The 26656-nt window shown below is 30.8% G+C and overlaps 2 protein-coding genes across 2 annotated transcripts; both read right to left on the bottom strand.

The window, feature by feature from the left end:
• Positions 1–12109: 12109 nt before the first annotated feature.
• On the bottom strand, positions 12110–15533 carry LOC149373072 (uncharacterized). Its single transcript, XM_089597982.1, has 3 exons — positions 15267–15533; positions 15120–15176; positions 12110–12390 (listed from the first exon to the last, which is right to left on the bottom strand). The coding sequence occupies exons 1-3, from the start codon at positions 15456–15458 to the stop codon at positions 12214–12216; spliced, it is 426 nt and encodes a 141-aa protein (XP_089454108.1). The 5' UTR covers positions 15459–15533; the 3' UTR covers positions 12110–12213.
• A 7701-nt stretch (positions 15534–23234) lies between these two features.
• Positions 23235–25026, bottom strand: LOC149373071 (uncharacterized). The gene is made up of 3 exons (XM_089597978.1): positions 24999–25026; positions 24020–24537; positions 23235–23915 (listed from the first exon to the last, which is right to left on the bottom strand). The coding sequence occupies exons 1-3, from the start codon at positions 25024–25026 to the stop codon at positions 23235–23237; spliced, it is 1227 nt and encodes a 408-aa protein (XP_089454104.1).
• Positions 25027–26656: the final 1630 nt, after the last annotated feature.

Below are 26656 nucleotides of genomic sequence, written 5' to 3'. Positions count from 1 at the left end.
ACTCAACTACGTTCTGATGATTGATAATAATAACAAAATTAATAAAGTTACATTACTAGGCTTCATTTTTTACTGAGAAGTATGAAGTGTTTTTTTCAAGAGCAGAAAAGACAGGCGTAAAAAACTACGAGTTTTCCGCCGACTCGGGTATACAAGTAATTGAAAAAATTGATAAACTTATTTCTTTTAAAAACTGAATTGTGCCAGCTTCAAAATAATAAGGCTCAGTTTCTACAACTTTTACATAATAATAAAGTCAATGTTTGGAAAGAAATGAATTTTTTATCGATTTTCTTAGTTTCTCGTATACCTAAATCAGCGGAAAACTTGTGGTTTTTCACGCCTGGCGGGTTTTTTTGCGATTGTAAAGACAATGACTCATTTCTCTATTTGCTCGTACATTATAATCGGCGGAAAACTTTTGATGTTTCATGCTTGAGGATGCTTTAAATAAGTCTTAAAGACTTTAAGAGACTTTTAACAATTGTGAATACAAATAACGTTTATTAAATTTTTTTAGGGAGGCCCTGGAGGAGCGGTTCTCCTCTGGTTAGACTGATTTGGCGTGAGATTAATTTTTGCTTCATTCTTTACTTCGTGCCTTATAATAAAATACAAAACCATTTTGTAAGAATAATAAATCATGAAGTATATTTGTATGAACAAAATTTTATTCTTTATTGATTTTCATTCAAACCTTAAATCATTAAATTACAAAAATACTTTTTTTTAAAATAAATTTTAGAGCGAAATACATAACATTTTTAAACAATAATGGTTTTAATAATATTTATCGAATATACTTAATATCAATTAAAAATAGTGGCAAATACGTTTACCATACAATCCATCGCAAAATAACGTTTGAGTACGTGAGGTTTTATTTTTCGAATCGTATAAGATATTCGACATATGATTGGTACTTCATAACGTTATTACATAGGAAACTTTTGTTGATATACCTTCATTGGTATAACTAATTTAGGACATATACCATATTATATTAAAACATATGTATTATTATTTGGTTTTTGATTGGGGTGTTTGAGGGAGGGAAGGCAATTGACATCCTACATCCACTCGGTTACTTGAAATATAGTAAAAAACGTTTAACAAATGATCGTAATACTTATAAGATAATGTAAAATAGATTATTATGTAATTTATAAAAAGAAAATAACATTTTCCTGCAACAAACTATCCACGATTAGTGTTGTCATTCAAAAGGATTTTTTCAAAGTCTGAAATACATATGGGTGGGACTATTTTTTTTTTAACATTAAATTCAAATCAGTCATTTTTTTTACTGATAATGGTAATTTTGTTTTATAAGCAACCTTTCAGCAGTGATTTTTCACGTCTTCAACAAGTGTTTTGGTTTTAAAAACGTTGACTTTCTTAGGTGCATCAAATAAATCATACTTCACCTGAATTAAAGTTATCCCTGGAGCAACTGAAATTTCACGAAGGCAAGAAATCTTTACATTTTTCCAAATGAATTTTTCGGATAAGTCCTCAAACGAGTAAATACTACTTTGTTGGACTTGATTTAATGCGTACTTGGGATCATGGACTTTACATTCTTCTATATGTTATGCCCACTCATTTTGAGTAAATATGGTTTTATATTCACAATATTTCTCAACTTGAGCATGAATCGAGTCATTTTCATTTTGGGTATGCCTAACCTCCAAGTACCTGCGTTAGAAAATGAATTTTTCATTAACAAATTTTAAACGCTTTAACGAATCAAAAATGAAAAAAAAAAGATTTCATGCATGCACAATACAAGACTGCTATTTATCATTATAGGTAAATGGATGATACTTAAAGCTTGCTTGGTCAAAAAAAAAAAAAAAAAAATAATACCGTATTTAACTTTTGCTAACTGCAAAATAGATCTTGTATTATCAATATAATACATTGATTGTACTTTTTATACTGCAATAATTTTAATACTTATGTTAGATAAAAAAAAAATACAATAAATTAAATGTAAGGAATGTGTCATCTTGTACGATACACTAAAATATTACATCATTCCACACGTTACTGCACACTTTAAAATTAGTAAATAAAAAACGTTTTGTGAGAACGCTTTCTAAAATGTGATCAGGGCACTTATAAGTTTTTATTTATTTTATTAATATGAATTCTCCAAAAACATTTATAATCCTTAGACGCAATAATAAATGAAAAAGTTTTTGAGTATAGCACATCTCTAAGACACGAAAATCTGTGTGCCGTGGGTAGTCATTTACATATTTTTTTCCAAATCACGTATATTGTTTTTCTTACCGAGGGCGTAAGGAGCCAAAACTTTTCTGCCCGCGGAAAAAAGAAAAGTAACCAGAGCTCTTAACTTATGGTTTGAAATAATTGAAAATTAAATTTTTGTACATGAGTTTTGTAGCGGTATTAAAGTAGTCACAACCAAACATATCTTAATCTAGAGCTGTTCTACAACAAATTAAGTGAAACAATATTTTTTTCGAAATATCGTGCTACTTAAGTATTTCATCACCGTTGGGCTAAAAATATAGTAGCAGTATTTGTATCTACTATTATCTAAAGAGCTTCAACAGAGCTGCTGCAGTGAAGTCTTAAATGATATTCAGGTCAACAGTCTTAAACTTTTTAAAATTACGATTGAAAAAATACAATTTCATCAATTGCGAGGTTTTGTATACAAAAATTGTATTGCCCGTAATTTGAGCAACCATTGAATAGTATTTAAACTCAAAGAGTGTTTTTATTTAAGTTTTTTTAAAGCACGATCAGGTAGTTTTGAAAAAAATATTGTAACTACATGTTTAGCAAAGTTATGGCCACAAGAGTACAGTTAAGTTTTAAGACAATTTTGACTATTTGAATTCCTTTACTATGTATGGTGTAGCTCTTTCCACGATACAAACAAGAGTGTCTCAGTTGGCTAAATGATTACCAGGATCAAGATGAAGACAATGACTCCCGCGGCGCACAAATGATTATTTTTTGTTAATTTAAACACAATCTATATACATAACCAGTATACGAGAAATTTTACAAAAAATCTTCTATTTTCGGTATCAAAAAATTAAGTAAAATTTTAAGTAAGTAGGCCTCTGGAAATACGTTTTTTTGTCCCAGGTATTTCTCAGAACAAAAAATACTCCAAACAAGCGATCCAGGTCCCGGCACATACTATTTTTTCACTTTTTTTTATTTTTCCATACTCAATTGTTATTTGAATTTCACAAATTTTTTGACTTCTTAAATCATATAACTCTGTCCCGAAAGGTCGGAGAAAATTGCTTGAAAAAGGAAAATAAAAAGCTTCAAAAAAGCATTAATTTTCACTCTTGAAAAGTCGTTAACAGTGACGAACATCAATAGTTATTGACACTCAAAGCTCGATAGGAGAAAAACAATTTTACGAATTTTATTCAATTTGTCATTTTGTAAGCTTATTCTATTTGTAACTTTTAACGCTAATCACATTTCTCAATGATTCAAAAATAAATTCAGAGCTTATCTTACAAGCTTGATTTTAATTTTTTTAAAGACTGTACGACCTTCTGGAGCGGAGTTACGATCAGAAACGTGAAAATTATTTTAACACACTACCACAGCTGTGAGCAATTAAAGTAAAAAATCGAAAAACTAAGTCTTCCAAAAAAAATAAAATAAAGCTTTCAAGATAAGCTTTGATTTTTTTTTTTTTAATTATTGAGAAATATGATTAGCGTCAGAAGTTACAAACAAAATGAGTTTACAAAATGATATATTCAATAAAATTGGTAAAATTGTTTTTCTCCTATCGAGCTTTAAGTGTTAATTACTATTGATGTTGGTCACTATTTACGACTTTTCAAGAGTGAAAATCAAAGCTTTTTTCAAACTCTTTATTTTCCTTCTTTAAGGAACTCTCTCCGACCTTTGGGGACAGAATTATGATTTAAAAAGTCAAAAAAATCGTGAAATTCAAACAATAATTGAGTATCAAATAACGAAAAAAGTGAAAAAATAGTATGTGCTGAGACTTGGATCGCTTGTTCAGAGAATTTTTTGTTCTAAAAAATACCTGAGATAAAAAAAACGTATTTCCAAAGGCATGCTTATTAAAAAATTGTACCTTATTTTTTGATACCGAAAATGGCAGATTTTTCGTAGAATTCTTGATAAATACATCTTGATAAACAGAATAACTTTCGAAAAGATGCTAGAAAATAGTTGTTTAGAATACATTTGTCCTATACATTTGTTTATATATATTTATATATTTTTGATGAGTAATAAGAAATGGAGACAGGTTTTTAACGCACTCACAAGATTCCATTCAGGATTCAGAAAAACCAAATTCATTTGTTATACGGAGTTTACGAAATAAATTTTTACCTGTGAGTTATTGCTATGTTATAATCGTTAGTAGCCTTAACGTACATTGAAAACATGTTCTGAATCCTATTTTGGCCTCCGCAATTATCAGTGAAAAACGAAAATTCTTTAGTTCCAGTTGCGACCTTTCCTTTTACAAATTGCAATACATTTGATGCTATTTCATTTGATCCACACCCAGCAACCGTTTCATTCCATAAATAGCACCGTCCGATTTTGGTACCCAGATCAAAAACAGTAAAATTATATACATTCAGTTTTGAATAATAGTACTTAACTGAGATATCTGAGCGTGATGTCGATACAACTTTTTGCAGATCAAAGTTAGCGCAACAAACAGTTGAATTACTTAAAGACCTTTGTTTTTCAGACTCTATTAGTCTGCGAGCTTCTGATTTATTGCGCATGTGAAAGTCAAAGGACGGTTTTTTTCTGACCTGCTCTTCTTGTGATAGCAAATTAAAGGATTCGCACTCAGCGCATCTGAAACAATGCAGTAGATCATAGTATTCAAAGTTTTTTAATACAAATATTCATTGGCCAATCGTACATGATTATAATACTAAGAGACTTTATTCACAGTGTTATTATTCAGCACACCGTGTCAGAGAAAATAATAGTAAATATAGTTCTACTTTTAAGTGAAATTCCATGCAACAATTGCGTTTCAAGTGTTTCCTCCTTCTTTTGGCGAATTCAGTTACAATTGTTTTTTATTTCTTCGATTATTGTATTAACTAATATATTGTATTTTCAAGAATTACAACAATAATTATCGTAATAAGGTAAAAGACAAAATGGAGTGTTTTTAATGAATATTGTGATCGTATTTAAAAATATGTAAGTACATCGTTTCTTTCTGTAATTGTTTTGAGTACTTGCTATCCGCATGATTCAGTAGAATGATTTATTCACTGGCGGAATTTTTTTCTCAAGCCGAAAATATTAGATTTTTAATGTAAGGTAGAAAGATTGTTGATAAAGTTACTGTAACGGGTATAATACGTCTTTTTTCGCACTTTAACAATCATCTAGGTTATTAATGTGTGCCTTTTTAATAAGAAAAATTTTAATCAATACCATAAATTTTTTTCCGACCTCGAGGTGATTTTCGTGACATTTGGCTGTTCACTGCACCCTCGGTAGGAAAAACAGTGTTCAGCACATAAGTGCCATTCTACCAAGGCTATCTTAGGGTCTTTTGAGCCGAAAAATAGCCCTAGTGGTGATGACACTTTTATGACGAATTGAAAACTAATCTTTTGTAATTTGTTTCAGAAAGTGTATAATTGAAACTCTCACCATAATTTAAATGAAGATCAAATAACCCTCAAATTACTATTTAGTGGAGTTGAATGACACAAGTATGAAAAATCTGTATTAATACTAGACACAAGTTGAAATAAATATGGCAAACAAAATTCTTTGGCAAGAAACAGCTAATAATTAGCAAAAGTAACATAGTGTAAGTTTTATTACGGCCCTATGACTTGGCTACGCTAGTTTGATAGACACGTTGACTTCAGAGATGTAGCCTAACCATAAACGGAATGTATACTTTGTATATATTAGACAATTATTTCCCGATCAATTTTATTAATTTTTACGTCGTAAGAAAAAGATTGAGTTAACGTCTCACAATCAGTCTCAATTTCGGTCTCAGAAACTACTCAACATTGATTGAATTGTATTTAATTATTGCTTAGCTATTTTCACGTAAGATTATAAGTGGATACAGAAATATTTTAGTGTGAGGAATTTATCAATCGTAAATGTATTGTAATTATTTGTAAAGTAAGGGTCTACATTATCGAAAAAAACAAAATTTCTCTAAAACAAACTACGGTACATGTACAGTCTTTTTAAAATATACAACCGATCAATAAGGGATTAAAGATCGACCGATAATGAGATTAAAGTAACTTTACCGAGTATGTTCTAATTCTACGACAGCGATTGTTAGATACTCGAAAAAAAAATTTCCCAATTATCAATTTTAGACAATATAGCTATAACAATAATGTAAATGTAATACAGATTACTTAGTGAATCTAACAGTTTTGTTCGTTCCACGTTTTATAAAAGGAATCAAATGTTTTATTTTGTAAATTGAAAAAAAAAAAAAAATTTAGTATCATAAGAGCTTATTGTTTGATTTTTTGTCTTAAATCATAAATATAAATTCGTATCAAATATTAAGGGTATTTACGGTAAACGTCTAGGGGTTACAGCCCCCCAGTCTTATTTTTATAAAGTAGCAGAATTTAAAATAAATCAATGTATCCAATTTGTTACTACCGCAAGATGGTGACATTTTTATTATTTTAGAGAAACCCGCAAATGAAAAAATAATGTCTAAAACGCTATATTCTTTTCTGTACAGTTTCTTCAAATAACGTGGTTTAAGAATATACTATGCAGAATATTACTCTCCTAAGGACAATTCAAAAATGCCTTAGAGCACAGGCATTTAATTAGTAGCAATACTCCAGAAATTTTGTTGTATGAAATTAATCACGACCCGAAAAATTGATTATCCTCAGCTCACAACGGTTGTACTAGCAAATATAGAAAACTTACCAAATATTAATTTTTAACGTAAACAAAATACAGATATTTTAACGTACCACTTAATGACCGGATGAACGAAGTCTGATAGTAATATAATATACAATGCATACACAGTTCGATAATTGAAATAGTAACTTACAAATCTTTTTTTGGTTTGATAAATCCGTAGTTAAAGTGAGTGCTGAAAATTTCCTCATATTTTTGCTTACTCACGAGATTATCCGAACCAACTTTGTCTCCAACATCCTTTGCATACATACGATACATTTTGGATAGAGAAAGACCTTGTTCTAGGTATTGCCTTTGATTGTTAGCTCTACAATAATGAGAGTCAACAGCATTAAAACTTTTAATGTGCTCTTGTGCATAATTCAGCATTTCCTTTGAATACGTGAATGGTCGGTTCTCATGTTTTCCTCTCTGATCATCTTCAATAACCCCTGTCGCATCAGCATTCGACTTTTTTTTTAAAGCGGCTTGTACTGTTGAAATCTTGATATTTACAACAAAATGTGTATTGTATTTCATCGATAAACAATAGCATTCGTAAAAAACACTACGAAAGCTACCCCCAAAACAATGCATTTAAAATGGTATGAAAAAATAGTTCATAATTGATATTTTTTTTAAATGCTGCGATAGAAAGGGATGTATTGAAGTAATATTATTTGTGTTTGTAAAGTGTTTTAAATAAGCTGTAAAAATAATGAATTTTGTAGAATATTTTTTAAAAATGTTTGTACATGCCAATCTAACAGATTGCTAACAGCACAGTATAGGGACTTAAACAACATAATGAAATTACAAATTAACGATATGGGCCAAAAATGCACCAAATGCTATTTTAACGTTCTCTGAGATATCAAGGTAAAAGATTTCTGTTGCATGTGTACTTATTCTTGATTTTTAAGGAAAATTGAAAGTCTGAAAATTGCAAAATAATTATTTAAGGCAAAACTTAAAAATTCATGATAATACTATTAGTGATATCAAGTATGACGATTTTTCTAAATTGGTACAACTCTAATATCTTAAAAATTAACAAATCTACAAATGGTACGATTACAGTTAAACGTTAGAAAATATTTAACTTACTAATAGTATTTAAAAACATTTCACGGCTAACCGAAACCATTCCCGTAAAAGATGGTAACTGATATTGATAAAAAACCTTTGCTGCGATAGCCTTTTTTATTTCAGCCTTTTCTTCACTCAAATAGTTACTCTTCAGAGACATCCAGTTACTCAGGCACATTCTTTGTTTAGTTTTATCACATAAATTCCAATATTGATTAAATGCATTCAATCAATCAGGTTCGGTTATTTTTTCGTTACATTTAAGACGACAGTTACAAGATAATTGCATCTCCTTTGCCGTTATTGGCCCTTTTCGTCCGATTCCAGCTACACCTTCAGTATGTGCTTTTTTTACTGTGCATCAATCCAAGTGTTTTGGTTCCTTTGTCGTTTTCTAGAAATATTTTTTACAAAATGTCTCCTTTTCACTTTTCTCCTTATAAATTTTGATGTTGCTGTCTGTGGTTCTGATGAAAGTTGTTCAACGCCAACTTGTAGAGCTGTTTACAAAAAAAATGTATGTAAGTATGTATATAAGATAATAAATACGATTCAGAATATGATGAAATACAGGCAAATAACAACACTTTTCTTATCTGCAAATTGGGAAAAAAAAATTTTAAAGTACGCTATCAAAGTAGAAAACTAAACTTTTTTATTTTTTTTGTAAACTAAACAAGAAATTAAAAAAAAAAACTTCAATACACTTTTTCCATCATACCTTTACATCGAAAGATCGTACAGGATTTATTAAGAATAGACAATAAAGTAGTGGAAAAGGACTTTCATTTTTTTTTGCTTAGTGTCCCGAAAAATTTAAGGCATTAAACGTTGAGAGCATTATTTTAAAGCTCGAGATTAAAGCGTGAATTTCAAGAATTTTTTAGTACAGAGCTGTTTTTGGCGGTTACTTCTAAATTAATTTGAAAATTTTAAACAAAAACTTTAAATTCAGTGCTTCCACATGTTCGTACAATCAGGGATTTAGCAACAAAAGTTAGTGGAAAATTCATCATAGTTGTAGAATACAGTAAGTACATGATACGAGGTTTGATTTCCTTTTTGAAATGTCCGAAAAGATGGTTCAGGTCAAGTGTTACGTGAATTTATAACAAGCAATGTAGGTGTCACTGCCCCTTTTTTAAAGCTTTATTTGAATTTTTAAAGTGAAACTGTAAGACAAATTCTACTAATTTTATCACTCTTGTAATCATAATTTTACTTCAAAAGGTCATTTTAGATGGCATTTTAATACGTCATAACTGAAGTTACGTAATTCTAGAGCTAAAAATACCGGAAAATCGTCCCAATTAATATAGGTTTTTAGAAGCAATATTGCTATTTTTAATGCACGTAACTTTTAACCTGAGACATCTTTTCGGGCAATAAAACAAAACTTAAGCTAGATGTCTAGAAAAGATGTCTCAGGTCAAAAGATACGTGCATTAAAAATAGCAATATTGCTTCTATATTACTATAAAAAATTTTCCACAAAAGCTCGTAACAACTCTTTCAAACATATAAATAAAGCTCTTAGAGTAAGATTGAATTAAATTCCTAGAACCTTAACATGTAAGATGTGGTCCAACTTATCAGTAGGAAAAAAGCTTAAAAATAAATAAATTTATAAAATTCACGCTCTAACTTCAAATTTCGAGTACTCACATTTTTCTGACACTGAACAAAATGAATTGGAGCCCGTGTTTAGCACTTTGTTTTATTCTCAAGAAGCTCTGCACGATCTTTTAAAGTAAAAGTATGACGAAAAAAGTTTGAAATGTATAAAAATATTTTTTTAAAAATTTAAAATTTGATTGAATGAAAACGGTTGAAAAAGTATATATTAAATCAACTTAATCGATTGCTGAAAGTATTTTTCTTGTGATGTAAAATATGGGGAATGAAAAAAAAAGGTTTTCAAAATGTGCATTAAAAAAATGTATTACATTTTTTGATACCAAAAGTGTCATTCTTTCCCTGTACTTCATTACAATACGTGTAAGTATATGTATACGTATAGACTACATTTTTTACTTGACAGTTATTCTTGGCTCGCTACAATAATAACTTTTCATGAAAAACTCAGTTTTGTTCGTAGGGTAAAGGTTTGTAGGTTACCAAAATATTTATCACGTTTTTTTTCCAGCATAAGAGAAAATGATGCACAATAATTTAAACTATTGGAGAAGAAGGCAAGTAAAGACAACGGCACATACTAATATAATGGCACCACGACAAAGGTTGATATTCTGTATTCTGTTAATGCGTCCACCACGGGAGGTGTTAAGTGTTTGCTGTGCATTTAATTAGAAAAACAAAGTATGCCCATCAATGTTCACTAAAGTAGGACAATCACTGTAACCTGTGAAAAACGTTGTAATCCCTGTGTTTAGAAGCGCGTCGATGATAAATATCTTTTGTACCGAAGTCACAGTAAAACTTTAAAACGCTTAAGGTATGAAAACAGTATTATGAATGGTCTTTGTTGTGTAAATGATAGTTAGAATCTAATCTACAATTAGCATGTTTAAGTATCAGTCCCAGTAGATATATACACTCATGACGCCGAGGTCCACGATCCCAATTTTTTTTTACCAAAATATTTTTTATACAGAAACAATAAGTTTCGAGGGTACTGACACTTTTTGCTCTGGAAAAACTTTAAGGCACTCCTGAGTATCAGTCGTGCCTAATAAATAATAGTAAAGGCATGTGCTATTCTTCGTCAAAGAATAATCGAGTGTACGATTTTTGTCTGAAAGTAGTTGAGTGTATGATTCTTCGTTGGAAAGAAGTTGAGTAAACGATTATTCGTAGGGAAGTAGTCAAGTGCACGATTCTTCATCTAGAAGTAGTTGAGTGTACCATTCTTCGTCGGAAAATAATTAAGTGTATGATTTTTCTATGGAAAGTTATTAAGTGTATAATTCTTCGTCGGAAAGTAGTCGAGTTATACGATTATTCGTTGGAAATTAGTTAAGTGTACGATTCTTCGTCAGAAAGTAGTTGAGCGCACGAGTTTTCGTCGGAAAGTAGTTGAGTGTACGATTTTTCGTCTAAAAGTAGTAGTGTGTATGTTTCTTGGTTGGGAAGTAGTAGCTTGTACGATTCTTTGTTGGAAACCTCCAGCTGTACGATTCTTCGTTAGAACCTCTGGTGTACGGTTCTTCGTCAGAAGCATGTTGCTTGTTTTTTAAATAAGTGCATTTATCATGAGCTTAATAATATTTTTATTCGAAAAGTATCACACGCACTTAGTATTACATTTAGTAAGAAAACCATGCAAGAAAATCAAGATAATCAGGAAATCCAAGCAAAGCAATAAATTATACAATAATGGAAAAAACTTTTTAGTTTACTCTCAATACAGAAATGCGCAAATATGCCCTACGTGGCCTCATACCCCATAAGAAAGCATTGGCTGTGATGGTGAAAAATACAAACTGCGTGAATAAGCCATTAATCTAACGCAGGTACCATTTATCGCAAAAAAATCAGTGTGTCATTACTTTGAGAATTTTGTAATATTTCAAAATGTGACTAATTTGGTAAAAACATTGCAAATGAAAAAAAACGACCTTACGACTTTATTTAATTAAAAAGGAAAAGCTGAGAACCCAGAAATTTTCTTATTGGTGTACATTGATTAAATATACTTTGATGTTGATTGCAAATAAAATAATTGTGATACTTAGTGTAAATTTAGAAATAACATGTTTTTCATGCTAGAAATGTATGAGGATATGCTTTAATAATAAAACGATAAAAAAAATTTAGATATAAATAAGACTTTTATTTATGACAATTGACTTAGCATCTTTTTAATCGCAGCACCTTGTTTCGATCATTGAATTCCAAAAATTATATTAGCTCTCGAAGCAAGGTAGAGTAATGGTATCCGTATTTTCTTTATATTTTTTTACGAATTTTTCATCAACTTATATAAACTCATGGACAGCTAACAACGATTTCTTTTTATTAATTGTATTTTTTTTTTTCTTTTCTTTTTTTTTTTTTTTTTTCTATTGATGAGCTTGGAACTACAAAAATTGCTAAAAATGTTATTTATACTTTTCGACCAAGGAACATTAAATAAAAAAATGACATCGTTATATTCTTTTATTTTCTGCATATTCTTTTTTTTCGATTAGAAAATAAATTATTTAAAATTTTAAAGTTCTTAATTGTCTATACTTTAACATCTGGCTCATTCCTTGAAGGAAAACGAATATACAAGACGTCATCGGAGTGAAATCCTGCCTTAATTCTTTCCAAATCACACTGATCTGGAATGTCAAACGTCATAGAGGCTTCGCTTAGTTGATTTTTCCTGGTAGCCTGAACTAATATCGATTTCCCTCTGACCTGAAAGATGACATCATTGTTCTAATTAACAGGTTAACTACGACGAAATTTGTTGGAATAGCTTTTTGTTATGATCAGATTATATATAAAAATAGTGTTGGGGCATAAACGCACCGGCTTTGTTTGTTATTGAAAAGACAGTTAAAACTGATAGATTATTTTGTCTAATTTTGCTTGTAACTTTCTTTAGGAGCATTGTATTGCAGAAGTATCAGAAGATAATTTGTTTTTTTTCGATAATCTACCAAAAAGTGGTGCTAAGGTTGTCTAACACCTATTTTTTACAAAGTGATAGCGAAAGACGCTATTCAAAATTATATATTAAAATTATATTTATCTTTTCATTCTTGCATATCATTACTTCAAAGTTAAGAATTCCGTATTTTTTTAAGAAATCGTAAGCCATGCTCAATAATTTTTATGTAACATTAAAAATGATTTCAAAAAACAATTTATTATTTTACAATTTATTTGCCTTAAACCTTATAGTATTGCTGCATCAAAGTTTTCAGATGAATTTTATTAAGGATAGCGAAAAGCTTCAATGTTGAGACAAACTTTTTTTTTAATTTTGACCTTAATCTTTTATAAAACTAAATTTGTAATAAAAAAAAAATATTATCATTTTGACGACTCACATTTGAATGTGTGGAAACCAATTTCACTTTATAGGATATATTTTTACATGAAGAAAAAAAAAAATTCAACGACATAATTCCAGCAACAGTAATTAAAAACTCATTTTTACAGTTACACAGTTAGTAATTTTTACATAAATTAACAGCATAAAACCAACTGTTATACTTGAATACTTTGACTTATTGTACTGTTTTTCGAACAAAAGGTTGCATGCATTTAGTCGTTAATGCATAAAAAAAATTAGATTTTTTTTTCCACGTACGAAAATTTAAGGTTCCCTACCAATTACTTTGGACCACGTTCCTGTAAAAAAACCCTTATTTAAGGTGCTGTCTCTTACGGTGTATCTTTTTAATCAGCTTTTTCTTCAGTTACCAGTTTGCATCCGCTTTTTTGTGAAACATATTTCTTGTAAATATAAGAAACGATGAGGAAAAAAGTGCAGTTGCATAAAAATAGTAATCAAGGATTATCGTTTAAATATCGTAGCAAGAAAAATCGTGCAAGTATAAACATATGGCTAAATTCATTAAAAATACTTTGTCTTGCATGCACGGCACGACCAATCTACAAAGCACCAGCGAAAAAAAAGTATTACTTGAACAAAAGGACTGACTTTTAATAGTACTCCGTAACTTACTCCGTACTTAAAAAAAAAACGGTATCTTAAAACCCAGAAAATAGAGCATAAGACAGTTAAAATCGTTAATAGTAACATTATGAAAAATAATTTCAAAAATTTTCTGTACACAGACGAGAATCATATTAGTGAAAGCAACAGTGATGATTTTCCCAAATCAAAAAAACGAAAAATGTAGAATATCGTTTGTTATTTGTACATGTATTTCACATAATATGACGAAATTTCAGATGTATTGGTTTTAAATGTATGTAATTAAATGAAAAATCTTTTTAAAAAAATGTAGTGAATGATCATAATATGGTTTTGTGTAACGATATGAGTTTTGTATTTAGCAAGCAGACGACCAAATGCATAGTACGTCGAAGTTTTCAGGTATTATATATATATATATATATATATATATGTATATATATATTTTTTTTTATAGTAATCGTTAATGAACGTAACAAATACTAACTCAAATCAATAACAAGAATTATTCTACAGAAATGAAACAAATTGTTTCAGGTTGGAAGACAGTTGGAGATAAACCATTATTATCACAAACTCTTAATAGTTAACATTAAAAACACGTTATAGCAGTTACATATTTTTCAATTCGTATGAAAATTTACTCCATTAAGTGCAATGTGTTGCATACCAGTAAAATGAACTATGTATTTGAAAATATCTACAATTTATTTATGTTGCAAAATTGAATCTTCTCAAAAATTGGGGTTGAAATTAGAAAGAAAAAATTGCTTTTTCCACCACATTAAAATTCTTAGCGTTCTTCATGACTTTTCGTTCTTAGATTTGTTTCAGCCTTTCTGTAGGAGAAAAAAATTCATACCAAAGGTATTTAATTATTAATTTTAAAGAATTTTTGATTGTAAAATCTTAAAATTAATAATTTTGCAAAATTAAAACTTTGAATAGCAATTTTCGAACTTTTTTGCTCTATAACTGCGCGAAAAATAGGTTTTCTATTGTCTGACTAGCAGCAATCAAAAGATAATCAAATAAAGATCAAATTATTTTGAGCTATTTTGACACTGTGATGAAAACATAGAATTATAAATAAAATTCAGCATATACTTTAGTCAATTTTTACTACTTGTTAAATACGAAAAGAAGCTGGTGTATTTATGCCCCAAAAAAAAATTTTTATGTGTCATAATTATAGTACAAAATTTTTTTAATTACTCTTGCTGTAGTAAAAAATTTCTTATTTATCATTTTTCGTGGCTTTATCTACCTGCTTAATAGCTTATTCAAGAGATTTACTGCATACATTTTAATTACACTTTGTTACAAGAATTGCAAAAGTTAAACATTTTCTCTACTCCCGGATTATACAAAAATCTTAATAGACTTTTTTCCTTAGTTCGAGGACAACCCTTGCAAAACATAAAACGTTTGAAAAATAAATAAAGAGAAGAACAAAGAAAATTTTTTTGATACTTACCATGACCTTAATTGTGTCTTTGTCATATTTAGCGCGACCAAACTCCTTCTGGAGGACCTTTTTTTATAAAACCACAATTTTGTTCAGTTTTGAGAAAGAATCTTAGAAAAAATTAAGTATGGAAATGCAATTTTAAAATCCCCATACCTTTTTGCTATCAGGTAAAAGGCGATGATCTTTGCTGCGTTTCAGGTCCAATTGCCTCGTCTCTTCAGTGGCGTTGCTGGTACAGGTTATTGGATGAACCTCACGGCCACAGAAAGAGACGCCAAACTTCTGAGACTCTTCATCATTCCGCATAATAAAATCCATCTTCTCATTTTCCTCATTATCGGACATTTTTCTTCAAATATTATGATACAAATACGTTGCTGCTGGTTGAGGAAAGTCTTTCAAGCGACTGATAAACAACGATGTGGCTCCTAATGTTGCTACTGTATGTGTCACGTTCGTGATATCACTATCGTTTATAATTAATACCTGTTATATCACGTACTCAATATTTTCGTGGCTAACTTTGTTAATGATACATGCTAGTGTGCGCTTAGGTACGGTCTTTGTTCTAGAAAAATGTCTAGTAAACTATTGTCTTGAACTTTAATGTTTGATGAAACTGTGCGTATCTGACATTACTTGATTTTATACCTTCAATAATTACTGTTGGAGGATCTGTATAAAAAGAGTTACCATGGAATATCTCAGGTGCGGGTGAGTGTTGAAAACAAAGGAAATATAACTCGTTCAAATCGTCAACTTTACAAAAAGCCACCTCAGTGTAGTAATAACGGATGTTCATTGCTATCAAATTTATGTACAAAATTTCTTGACACTACTTTGACAACGAGAAATGTCGTATTTTGTAGAGAAACATTTTCGATGGACGTACATTGTCACAATTCTTTAAAGATAAAATTGCAAGAGACGAGAAGGAAGTCTGTCTTCTTTGAAAAAGAAAACGATGTCAAGGTGTTTTTATAATACGTGAAAAAAAAGGAAGGAAAAAGATGTTAAGCCATACTTAGTCGAGTGAAGCTTGGTGAGGAATTTCTTCGATTGCTTTAGGTTATCTCTTTGTAGTAGAATCCTTTGTTCTTTATAAATACTAGGACTTAAACAATGCAGATTTTTACAAATGAGAGAGAATTAGAAACTTTGTTGCATTATTCCCATGATGTATCCTGGTAAAAAAATAATTTGTTTACATAAGACAAAAGAAAAAAAGAAGAATCTACAAAAATCAAGTCTTCATTCCAATACAACTTACTCGCTGTGGTACACAATCTTTAAAGACTTTAAGCTAGCAAAGTCTTGGAGCTAGCAAATTCTTTTACAATAGAGCAGGAAATATAATTTTCTTCCAGCTAAACGATTAAGCTTATCAAGTCACTTTTTGAAACTTTCTAAAACTATTTCTAAGACTAAAAGTATTTCTAAAACCTTAGGTAAGAAACTACATGCGAAAAATTCAACTATTCTGGCTGTATACTAAGGAAAGAAAATAGTTCACAATATGCAGTCAATCAAGGAACTTCGAAACAAGTAACTCGTCTACTAAAAATAATTAACATCATTAAAAATGAAAAGTCAAGGAGTTGTCTCAACTGAACGCTTAGAGTAAATTGAACAAAGCTGTGTTTTCCCAAATACTGAGGCATAACTTTTTTCTTTTTTTTTTTTTTTTTTTTTTTTTGTTTGTACACTACATTAGGTCTCCAATGTATGGCATACATGGCTTTCATTCTGGATATGCCTCATTGTAGAGAAAACACAGTAAAAGCAATAAAACGCATATATATAGAGGATTTACGAAACGAGTGTAGTAAATTGCAGTTGTTATAGCTTCTGTTTTTATATCGGGACGTTGGTAAGGCATATCTCATGTTAGTAAAAAGAATTAAAAGACCTCTTGATTTTCTGTTCTGTTTACATTTTTTTTTGCAGGTGGGCTTTCGTATAACAATTGGGTGATACAATATGGCATAAATTAATTTTTGTACATATAGGATTCCCAATTCTCTTTGGAAAGGAGAAGATGATTATGTACCACTGAAACCCATCGTGTACGTAAAATTGCTGCATCAAATCTCTCGTTATCAACGCTAATATCGTACCTTCATTTGTATATCCAGTCGAATAAGGCAGGATGTTCCAGCTCGACATATAAAATTAACAAACAGTTTATAATCATCTTTACATAAATATTGACATTAAATATTAACATGGAGAATACTTTAAAAGGCTTTTGCGACCTGCTAATTAAAACCTATATATTTGAAACTTTGTTCAATAAGATTGGAATCATCAAGTAGGAGACGATAACATATTTTCTACATGCATTTAATACAAAGACTTTGAAAGCTACTTACATCTAACACGAGTTTCTTAACTTTTTCACGATAACCAACATTTTTTCTAAATTACAATTAAAAGATTTATTTTGAAAGTATTTTTATTTTCATTTAGAGAACATGCTGTTACAGTTTTATTACAGCCGATATAATGTGACGTCTCAAATTACGGCTCCGTAAAACTAATCTGACTTTAAGCAAACTTTGGCATCGAATATTTTGAGAGTTTCCTAGATGGCAGATAAAAATGTTAATGCTATCTGAGTAATAACTTTTTTTTTTTCGAAAAAAATTACTTTTCAGTTGTACAAAGCTTGTGAACGAAATCAATTCAAATTTCTGGCTTTTTGAAAAAAAGGCCCACCCTTTTCATAGAATTTAAAAGTGTAAGTGTAAGAAAATTGTTAAAGTCCATCAAATGACGTGGTTCTCCTTAAAAATAATATCACCATAAAAAATCATTCAACGACTCCTTACCATTTCAAAAAGCTTCGAAGTCCTAATGAAAATTCAAAACTTTTTATTTTTCCCAAAGAGTTGTTATCCCTTAGAATTTACACTTTGTTAAAGTAAGTAACGTTAGGTTTTCTATCATTTTTCACATACCACCTCTTTTGTAACTCAACAAGTCCTTTCAAGCGCGAAGTAAATCGAATCTGATTTCATATCACGTAGGTATTAATTTACATGTCTTTACCAAACGCTCATTTTCTATAAACCATCTGCGAGAAAATCTCTCTATTGTAAACATATTGATATACGACACACACAAAATCAATACATAGTTTGAACACTCGTACATAAAATATTAGAAGAAGCCAAAAATATCGAAAACTTGTTGGTGGTGGGGGAAAAAAGCACTTGGTCGAGCTTGCGTTAACCCAAGTGGGGTAGGAGAAAAAAAGCTCGAGAGTCGAAGTTGATTGGCCGTCAAATTTGGAGAGTAGGAGCTAAGGTAGACGGTATTGGCTGCGAGTAAATACGTGGCCTCACAAAACATTGTAATTGGTAGGAGCAGTGGGTTCTTTCCATGATTGATTAGTTTGGTGTTGTGGTGGTGGTGGTAGTCACGATTCTGGGGATGGCTCAATGTATAATTTGTTTCATACTGTGGTATTGATATTGAAAATCTGTGACTTACATGATGGTTTATTTTATAGAATATTCTTCGTGGTACGCAAAGAATCATACAGAAGTTTGAATAGGAACAGAAAAATACAATAATTTTTTAAAATTTTATTTTAAATAATCTTGAATAATGCTCATATTTTTGTCTGATAGAATTGGTTCGACTTCGATTCTATAGTTATTTATGATTTTAAAAGAATCCTTTGAATAATGGTATTTGGTACATGATATTTTTTAATGTAACTGCAAATAACATTTTATAAAGAATTTAAAAATACAAATATTAAATCGGCTTTTGTACGTGTTACTGGTTATTCTAAGATTATCTACAATCTGTACTCCCCGTACTCATAATTTAATTCAAAAAATTATAGGAGTGTTATCTTTATCTGCAAAAAAAATCAAAATGAAAACTGGTACTTCAAAACATAGGCTATAGTAAATTATCTATTGTTATAATATTTGTTGATTTTATATAAAAATACAGCTCATTAAAATAAAAAACTAACATATTACCAAGAAGTAATCGATTGAAGTATACTCGGTACTTATAAAACTGTCACATTTATCATAACAACTAAGATAATATCAAAGTTTTAACTTTAATATTTTATACTTTATTGACGATGTAATAAAAATAAGCTTTAGGTAAATTTTTATGTTAGTTAATTAGATAAGCTTTTAATAAGCTTATCAAACAATTCGTGAAAAGTATGTTATCGTACAGCGATTCGGCTCTTCCCATTCATTGATTTGTGGTTATGTATTTTTTCTATTTCCTAATGAATTTGAAGGGCTTTAAAATAAGATGGTGGCCAGTAAAGCTTTTGATTACTACGATTGTGTGTTCATTTTCTAAAGGAGTCAGAAATACTGTAAAGATGAATAACATTTTTTCAACAAATTGACAGTAATTTTGACAAAGAAAAAAAAAAAAAAAAAACAAATACATGTATACTTTTTAATCTGATGTTTACGTCAGGTAAGTAATAATACTACAACTTCGATAAAGCTCGACAATATAACTGAAAATGCACTCCCTAAATTTAATTTTCAAGTTTAGCAATCGCTATTACAGAGGTAGTAGCGATGTAAGGAAGAAAATTATGTACGATAGTCTAATAAACAGTTTTATTTAATTTAAAGTAAATTGTCATTAATACTTTAATTACGTCATTATTATTTTTAAAATTTAACTAAAACAAAGTTTTAATTAATAGAAAGAAGTATTAAGTAAGAGAGTGTATCAACTTTTTGATTACTTAATTGTACAAAATTAATAAAAATTTTCTAAAATTATTTTTAAGCTCCTAGTTAAACTACTAAATTCTTGTACAAATACGTGTTATCGGAAAGAAAAGATAATACCCGCTTCTCATATTCTTATTGTAGAAATCAGAATTTCAGTTCAATACACAGTTAGACAATGTAAGAATCTGAAAGTTATGTTATCAATCTGGTGCAGATTGAAATTGTATTACAGTGTTCTTAAACTATTTAATTATTTAGAGAACTTCAAGTGTTTCTGATAGTTAAATAATACAATAATTTGTGTACATGTAACTCTGTACACAATCAGATCTGTACCTCACAAAAAGTGTAATAAGCATTGTAATCGTAACAGAGAATATTTTTTCCAACTTTAATCAGTGTCTATCGTGCATCACGTACGTGTGTTTTACGACTTATTTAAAGCTTGTGGTGAATATAAAATATCAATTCATGTTGTTTTTCGTTGCCCAAGAAACGGCCTCGTATTTGTTCAAACATGCCATCGCTACCGTTAAATATTAAAATGCATACACACCCACAAATTACATGTGACTTTTAATTTCCAATATAAACCCAAAAACTGCGTTTGATCAATAAAATGATGTTCTTACCAACGGGACGGTGCCTGATTCAAAGGATAGATTAGAGAAAAGGGAAGGGTGAAACAAAAACACCTGCAGGACACGTACCTCGCACGTACCGATAATCGTAAATATATTATAAGCAGAGCTGCGTAGTAGAAGTTGGTAAAAGTGAATTGTCATGCTTGTTGTAAGCATCAGTACTGACACATGATATTTAAGAGGATCGAGTTTTTTATTCTCAGCTCAACAGCTTAGCTACTTTGTCGTATGTCAGGAAATCAAGATGAGTTATCAAGGATTTTGGATATAGGAAGGAAAAAGCTCCTGAAAACATCAGAAGGGGCGTATATAATTATATACGTCCTTAACCACAGGAAAAAAGGGTGGGTATATTGGAGGAAAGTTTTGCATGTTAATATGTAGAATAAAGCTTTATTTTTGCATTTGGTACTATTTTTTAGAACCGACTTCTAATGGCACGTTTTTTCAAGTTGTAAGGTTGTAGCTTTAAAAGCGTATGCAACAATTAAGTTCACATCAACAGATGTGTAAATATATGTAAATTGACCAATAATAACAGACAGGTTAAATAGTACATGGTATATATTGAAGTAAATCGTATCTTAAAGTCATGAAAAATAATGGGTCGAATTATTATGTAACATTTTTCTGTCCTTCAGCAACATTTACTTTTCATGTTCATAGACGTACTATGTATAGATTAACATTACTGTATGAAATTCAATATTATAGAGCTTTCTTTCTTCGATTTCAAAGTACCTAGTATAGTCTCGGTTTACTTAAGAGCATGAATCTGTATGTGATTATTGACTTGTTCTCAACACATAATATATGTATACCAATCATCATACTAGGCAGTACGGAGTTCAACATAAAAGCACCAACTTCTTCATAAATACCTTATTTTATCAATCACCAAAGTTACATTTGATACGAATTTTCAAAAAGTGCATCTCAAAATACAAAATAAAGAAAAATTACTGTAAAACTTATAATATGTAAAGAAAGAGGCTGTGACTTCAATAATATTTAAACAAATTTTTGACTAGTATTTATTATTTATTCATTCAAGATAGTTGAAGATGTTGTTAATCTTCTTTTACACAATAGGTTTTTTTTTATACTTTGGAGATATTTTTAGCCATCAGTCTAAAATAAAATGCAATTTTTAAATTCATATCAAAACATCTTAGACTTAAGGTTTTGTCAGGACTGCACCTTACGTATCAAAACTAAAAAAAAAGTTTTTATAAAAGAACTTTGTAGAAATTGCGGTTTTTAATATGTCAACAAAATTTTGGTACAAAAAATAAATAAAGAAATAAAATAATGCATTAAATATTAATGTGGATAAAAGTAGGCACGTCTGTTTGGCTTAAGAGTTTTGAATCTGAAATCCGAAAGCAAGTTAAAAATGGTCATACTTACGATTATTAAGAGGAATAAAAAATCTTAGAGGCAGAGAGTAATCAACTGTAATTGTATGGTAAATAAGATTATCTGCTATTGAAGTATTGATTCGTTTTTTCATCGTTTTTAATTCGGTTGGCCGTGAATTTTTAATTACTTATTTTATAACACATTTTCTTGAACGATAAATATTTCACGTGTAATGTGTGCACAAAAGTGTGTGCTGATTGACAAAATGACAAAGAAGCTTAATAAATTTTTTGAGATCTTAATGCTTTGTAAAGAGATATTTTTCCATTCGACAAGAGCCAACTGACAGTGCTTTAACTTTCAGCAAATAATAAACTAATACCAAGGAAAAATATAAAATAATTCGAGCTTGTACTCAATGCTCATTTTTCATGAGTGTAAATTTTGCATTTTCCTAATAAGCAAAAAAATTTTAGTTACAACCTGAGGCCTAGATTCCTTTAGTACCAAGTTCATTATATATAATAATAGTTGAACGAAGGGGCAGTATCTTATTTTACTAGAATGTAATTCAAACTGTATTAATAAGTAACGAGTAATACAATATACCATCGTATTTACTAACAACAATATCAGTACATGTTGCAATAATGTAAATGCAATATAGTGCCAATTACATGGACATTTGTTTGAAAACTACTTAAATATACGAATAATGGTAAGGCAAATAAAAAAGGCAACATTTTTACATTCATTACTAAAAAATTTTAGCTTTTTCATTTATATGAAAATATAAAAACGTAACAGCTGTTTCATTACACTGTACCTTTCTTCGTGATAGAGGGTTACATACTAAACGTATTCTCAAACTCCAAGTTCTTGTCTCTATTATTTTCTTTACCACCATTTTAAAAAAGGTTTTTTATTAAATAAAGACCACCACAATCGATTACTAAAATAAATGGTTGACATTGTTTGGTTTTTTTTAAGATATATGACTATAGCGGTGTTTAAAATCATTTGATGAATAAATTACTCTTACAGGGCTTTAAACTTCTTATAAAAAAAAATACAAACAAATAAACGTTTAGTCAATAAACTGGTGTAAATCATCTAGTGAACTGTTTTATAAGTAATTTTAGTCACTGGCTAATTTTTTTCATTACTAACATACCTTAGTGATCAAATAGATTGAAAAATTAAAAAGTTTGTTATAAAAAATTTAATAATAGTGAATAATAAATCAAAAATAAAAAGTAGCTTTATCCAGATACCTTTTTCCAGAAGATCTGCGGAAACTTTTTTGGCAGCATCCAGTCGTTCTTCAGATAGGCGGAAAGGGCGCTTAAAGGTTGGGCGTCCTGTGGTGCTGATTGAGTGCTTCACTGGTAGTCCTGGGGGCTGGACAGAAGTGCTGCTTGGCTTGAACAGGTCTGCGAATTCTTTGCACAGCTCAGCATACTTTTGTACGAAGGTGCTACTGTTTTCGTAGAAATGAGTGACTGTTGAAACCGATTACAGAGGCATCCTGTCAAGGACTCCCTACAAGGCGAGGCCGCTGGGGGGTCTGTAAGCCTGGCGGCTTCAAGATCGAGTAAGAGCCCGTAATTCATCAGAAAATCCGCACCAATAATACCGTGTAGCACGTTGGCAATGGTGAAGGTGCAATTGAAATCTCTTCGGAGACCTAGGTTGAGCGACAGCTTGTGTGTGCCGAAGGTCTGGATAGTCGACTGGTTGGCGGCGTATAGCATGATTGGCTGCTGTGGTAGCTTTTCTCGGACTGTTGACATTAGCAAGAGCAGTAGGACCGAGCCAGTGTCCACGAGAAAGCGTAGGTTAATGCGCTTGTCGCACATGTGTAGGCGGTTTTCAGTGGTGCGTATGCTCACCTCTGCCACCTGATCCAAAGGTGGCATTAAGCGTTTCCCTGTCCCAGTGCGATGGGTGCACGGTAGGAGCAGGGCTTCATGCAGCGTATGGCTGCTGCTCCATGCTTGTTGTGGTACCAGCACCGGGAAGGCGAGGTTGGCGTGGCTGCGGGTGACTGAGAACGGCCTCGGCTGTGGGAGCGGAAATTCCGTCCATGACAGTTGTTGTTGTTATTGTTGTTGTTGTTGTCGTTGTTGTTGTTGTTGTTGGTGTTGTTGTTGTTGTTGTTGTTTACCGTGGGCTGCTCGAGTTGCTGGCGTGTAAGCGCGGTGAAGTGCGCTTTTGCGAGCCTAAAGGCGGCGACTTCCTGAGTGAGGTCCGGATGTCCGGCTTGACCTGTAGGGAAACTAATGGAACGTGGTGCGTGACTCACAGGCATTACAGAGGTTCCGGTTTTCAGCAGTTTATCAGCGGCCTCTGCGAGCTTGGGCATGTCAGCGTGTTCAAGCACTCGAAGCAGCATGGCAGCGTTAGGCGGTAAAAGGTCTAGCCACCTGACCTTGAGGGCTTCGTCTGTAAAGTTGGCACTAGCGTGGCTTTTGAGGTTGCGCCATAGTTGAGATGGTTTCATGTCACCAAGCTGTAGACCTGAGAGCACCATTTGTAGCTGCTTCTCGCGCGAATCGGACGTCCTAGAGAGAATTGCTTCTTTGATTGTCGTGTATTTGTCAGTCTCAGGCAGGTCGCTGATGATGTCTGCAAGCTGATCAATGGCGTCGCTGTCAAGTAAGCTGACGATGAGGTTGTACTTCGCTGCATCGTTGACGACATTGTGCAAAAGTCTCACATATTTTTTCAAGTTTAACAGGCATGGATTCAAAATTTTCGGTAGGGCCAGAGTGCATGAGCTTAGCGTAAAATTTAACTCTCAAAATTTTTAATGGTACAACTTCGACGCAGTAAAAAGAGAACGACATTAACAGGAATCTTTTAGCCTTTGAAAATCATAGTATTTCATGGCTGCAAAGTGAAAAATAAAACGAGCTTTGAATGCCCAGGAAATCAAGATGCCCCTGAAGAAAACCACCAATGCGCAGTTTTTAAAAAATAAATTAAGTTGGGCCAGCCTATTTGCTTGCTTATTAAAAATAAACGTGTAATTAACATTATTGAGAGAAATAAGGAAAGAAATGCTATATTCTAAAAGCTTGAGGGAATTTTAATAAAGCTGATGTCAAGTGGAACTCTGCCACGAGTTAAATTGACGAAAATACCTGTAAAATAAGGTGGTCTTTCGAGCATATTTAATTTAATACATCCCTTTAAAGTCTCTTAAAATTTTTTGGGTACGTCTTTGCATGAACTTGTGGCAATAAGCGTAAAAATCTAAGCCTTCGGCACTTTTGAGATTAAGAATTAAAGTGTGTTCAAACAGATGTAACCACATCTTATAAGTGATAATTTTTTCGATGGCCATAGCTGCAACGATGAAGTTACCCCCACATTTGATACAGCCAGATTTGTAAAATACAACATCAGTAGAGTCTAACTACTTCCAGAAAAATTTTTTTACGAACTACCACAGAAAAAGTAGGTTTCCACACAAAAATACACTCTCAAGTATTATGAATAAGTCACCAGCATATAGGGAAAACATAAACACATCTTGTATTACAACGCTATACGTAGAATCAGCGTTAAATTGAAGCTGCCGCTGACGTTGCTTTTTGTTGTTGCTTTTATTCCTTATTATATCACCACAATGTTGTTTTTAACCATATTAAATCTTAAATTATAGTTGTACATGAATTCAGGAACGATCTTGAAGAAAATTCGTAGGATTTATACGCTTGTACTCGTATTATTTAAGTAGACAGTAAAAGATTCTAATACGCTTATCTAACAATGGATGCCAAGTGCGTAACTACATTATTTTGGTTCTGTCTGTTCATTGCTTTGCTGTTATGTATTTTTTCTACCCCAAATTAAATGTTTATTACTTGAAAATTAAGTGGTAGCTAGTGAATTATTTGATTCTTATTTTGTGATGCTATTTTTTTCAATGTTTCGAAAAATGTTTAAAGTGCAAATAAGCTTTTTTCAAAAAAATTACAGTATTTTTACAAAATAAAAAAAGAAAAGTAGATTTATTTAATTTAATATACACATAAGATGAGTGACAAAATTACTACCTTAGTTTAGCTTTAGAATATAACCTATAACTAATACTTAAATTCAACTCTCAGTTTTAGCAATTACTATTATAGAAGTATCAGCAATCTAAGAAAGAAAATAATGTACGATAGTATAAAAACAATATTTTTTTAATTTTAAGTAGAAGGTTGTGAAATCGTAGTAATGATTTTAAATATATATATATATATATATATATATATATATATATATATATATATATATATTCACACATACACACACATACATAAATATATATATATATATATATATATATATATATATATATATATATATATATATATATATATATATATATATATATATATATATATATATATATATATGCACTTCTTTAAGGGGGCTCCTACGACTACTGCTGAGGTCAAAGACTAACAAAAAATAAAGTTTTGTTTTTTAATAAACAAATGTGTCTGAAAATCATTATAATATTTTTAATAACGCATGAAGTGGGAAAAATAATATTTATGTGTGTAGTTTAACTTTGTACGAAAAATTAATTATTGTTTTGACCAGTCTAGTGCATACGAGGGTACGCCACCCATAGAGGTATAAGAATAGAGGGGAAAAGCGCTATACTAACCCATTAGCGGCAGCGACAGCATAACTAAGTCAAACGGGGCATCTGTCCTTGTTGCCAAAGCCACGTTATTGGCTACTTCTTCGTTCTGGATCCTACAGTTGATTCAATCTCATGTATGACTCGACCAATAACACA

The sequence above is a fragment of the Copidosoma floridanum genome, unplaced genomic scaffold (genome assembly GCF_036245765.1).
Source record: "Copidosoma floridanum isolate Cflo_tuat_1 unplaced genomic scaffold, Cflo_Japanese_pri ptg000046l, whole genome shotgun sequence".
In the NCBI taxonomy this organism is placed as follows: Eukaryota; Metazoa; Arthropoda; class Insecta; order Hymenoptera; family Encyrtidae; genus Copidosoma; species Copidosoma floridanum.
The sequence above is the reverse complement of the archived record's forward strand: the minus strand, read 5'-3'. Positions and strand labels throughout refer to the sequence as shown.

Coding starts and splice junctions, on each gene's coding strand:
- LOC149373072 (XM_089597982.1), bottom strand. CDS start 15,458: ATGTCCGATAATGAGGAAAATGAGAAGATGGATTTTATTATGCGGAAT. Junction 15,177..15,266: donor TTTTACCTGATAGCAAAAAG/GTATGGGGATTT, acceptor TTATAAAAAAAG/GTCCTCCAGAAGGAGTTTGG. Junction 12,391..15,119: donor AAGACACAATTAAGGTCATG/GTAAGTATCAAA, acceptor GTCATCTTTCAG/GTCAGAGGGAAATCGATATT.
- LOC149373071 (XM_089597978.1), bottom strand. CDS start 25,026: ATGCTCGAAAGACCACCTTATTTTACAG. Junction 24,538..24,998: donor AAGACCACCTTATTTTACAG/GTATTTTCGTCA, acceptor TCAACGATGCAG/CGAAGTACAACCTCATCGTC. Junction 23,916..24,019: donor AGCAACTCGAGCAGCCCACG/GTAAACAACAAC, acceptor CCGCTCCCACAG/CCGAGGCCGTTCTCAGTCAC.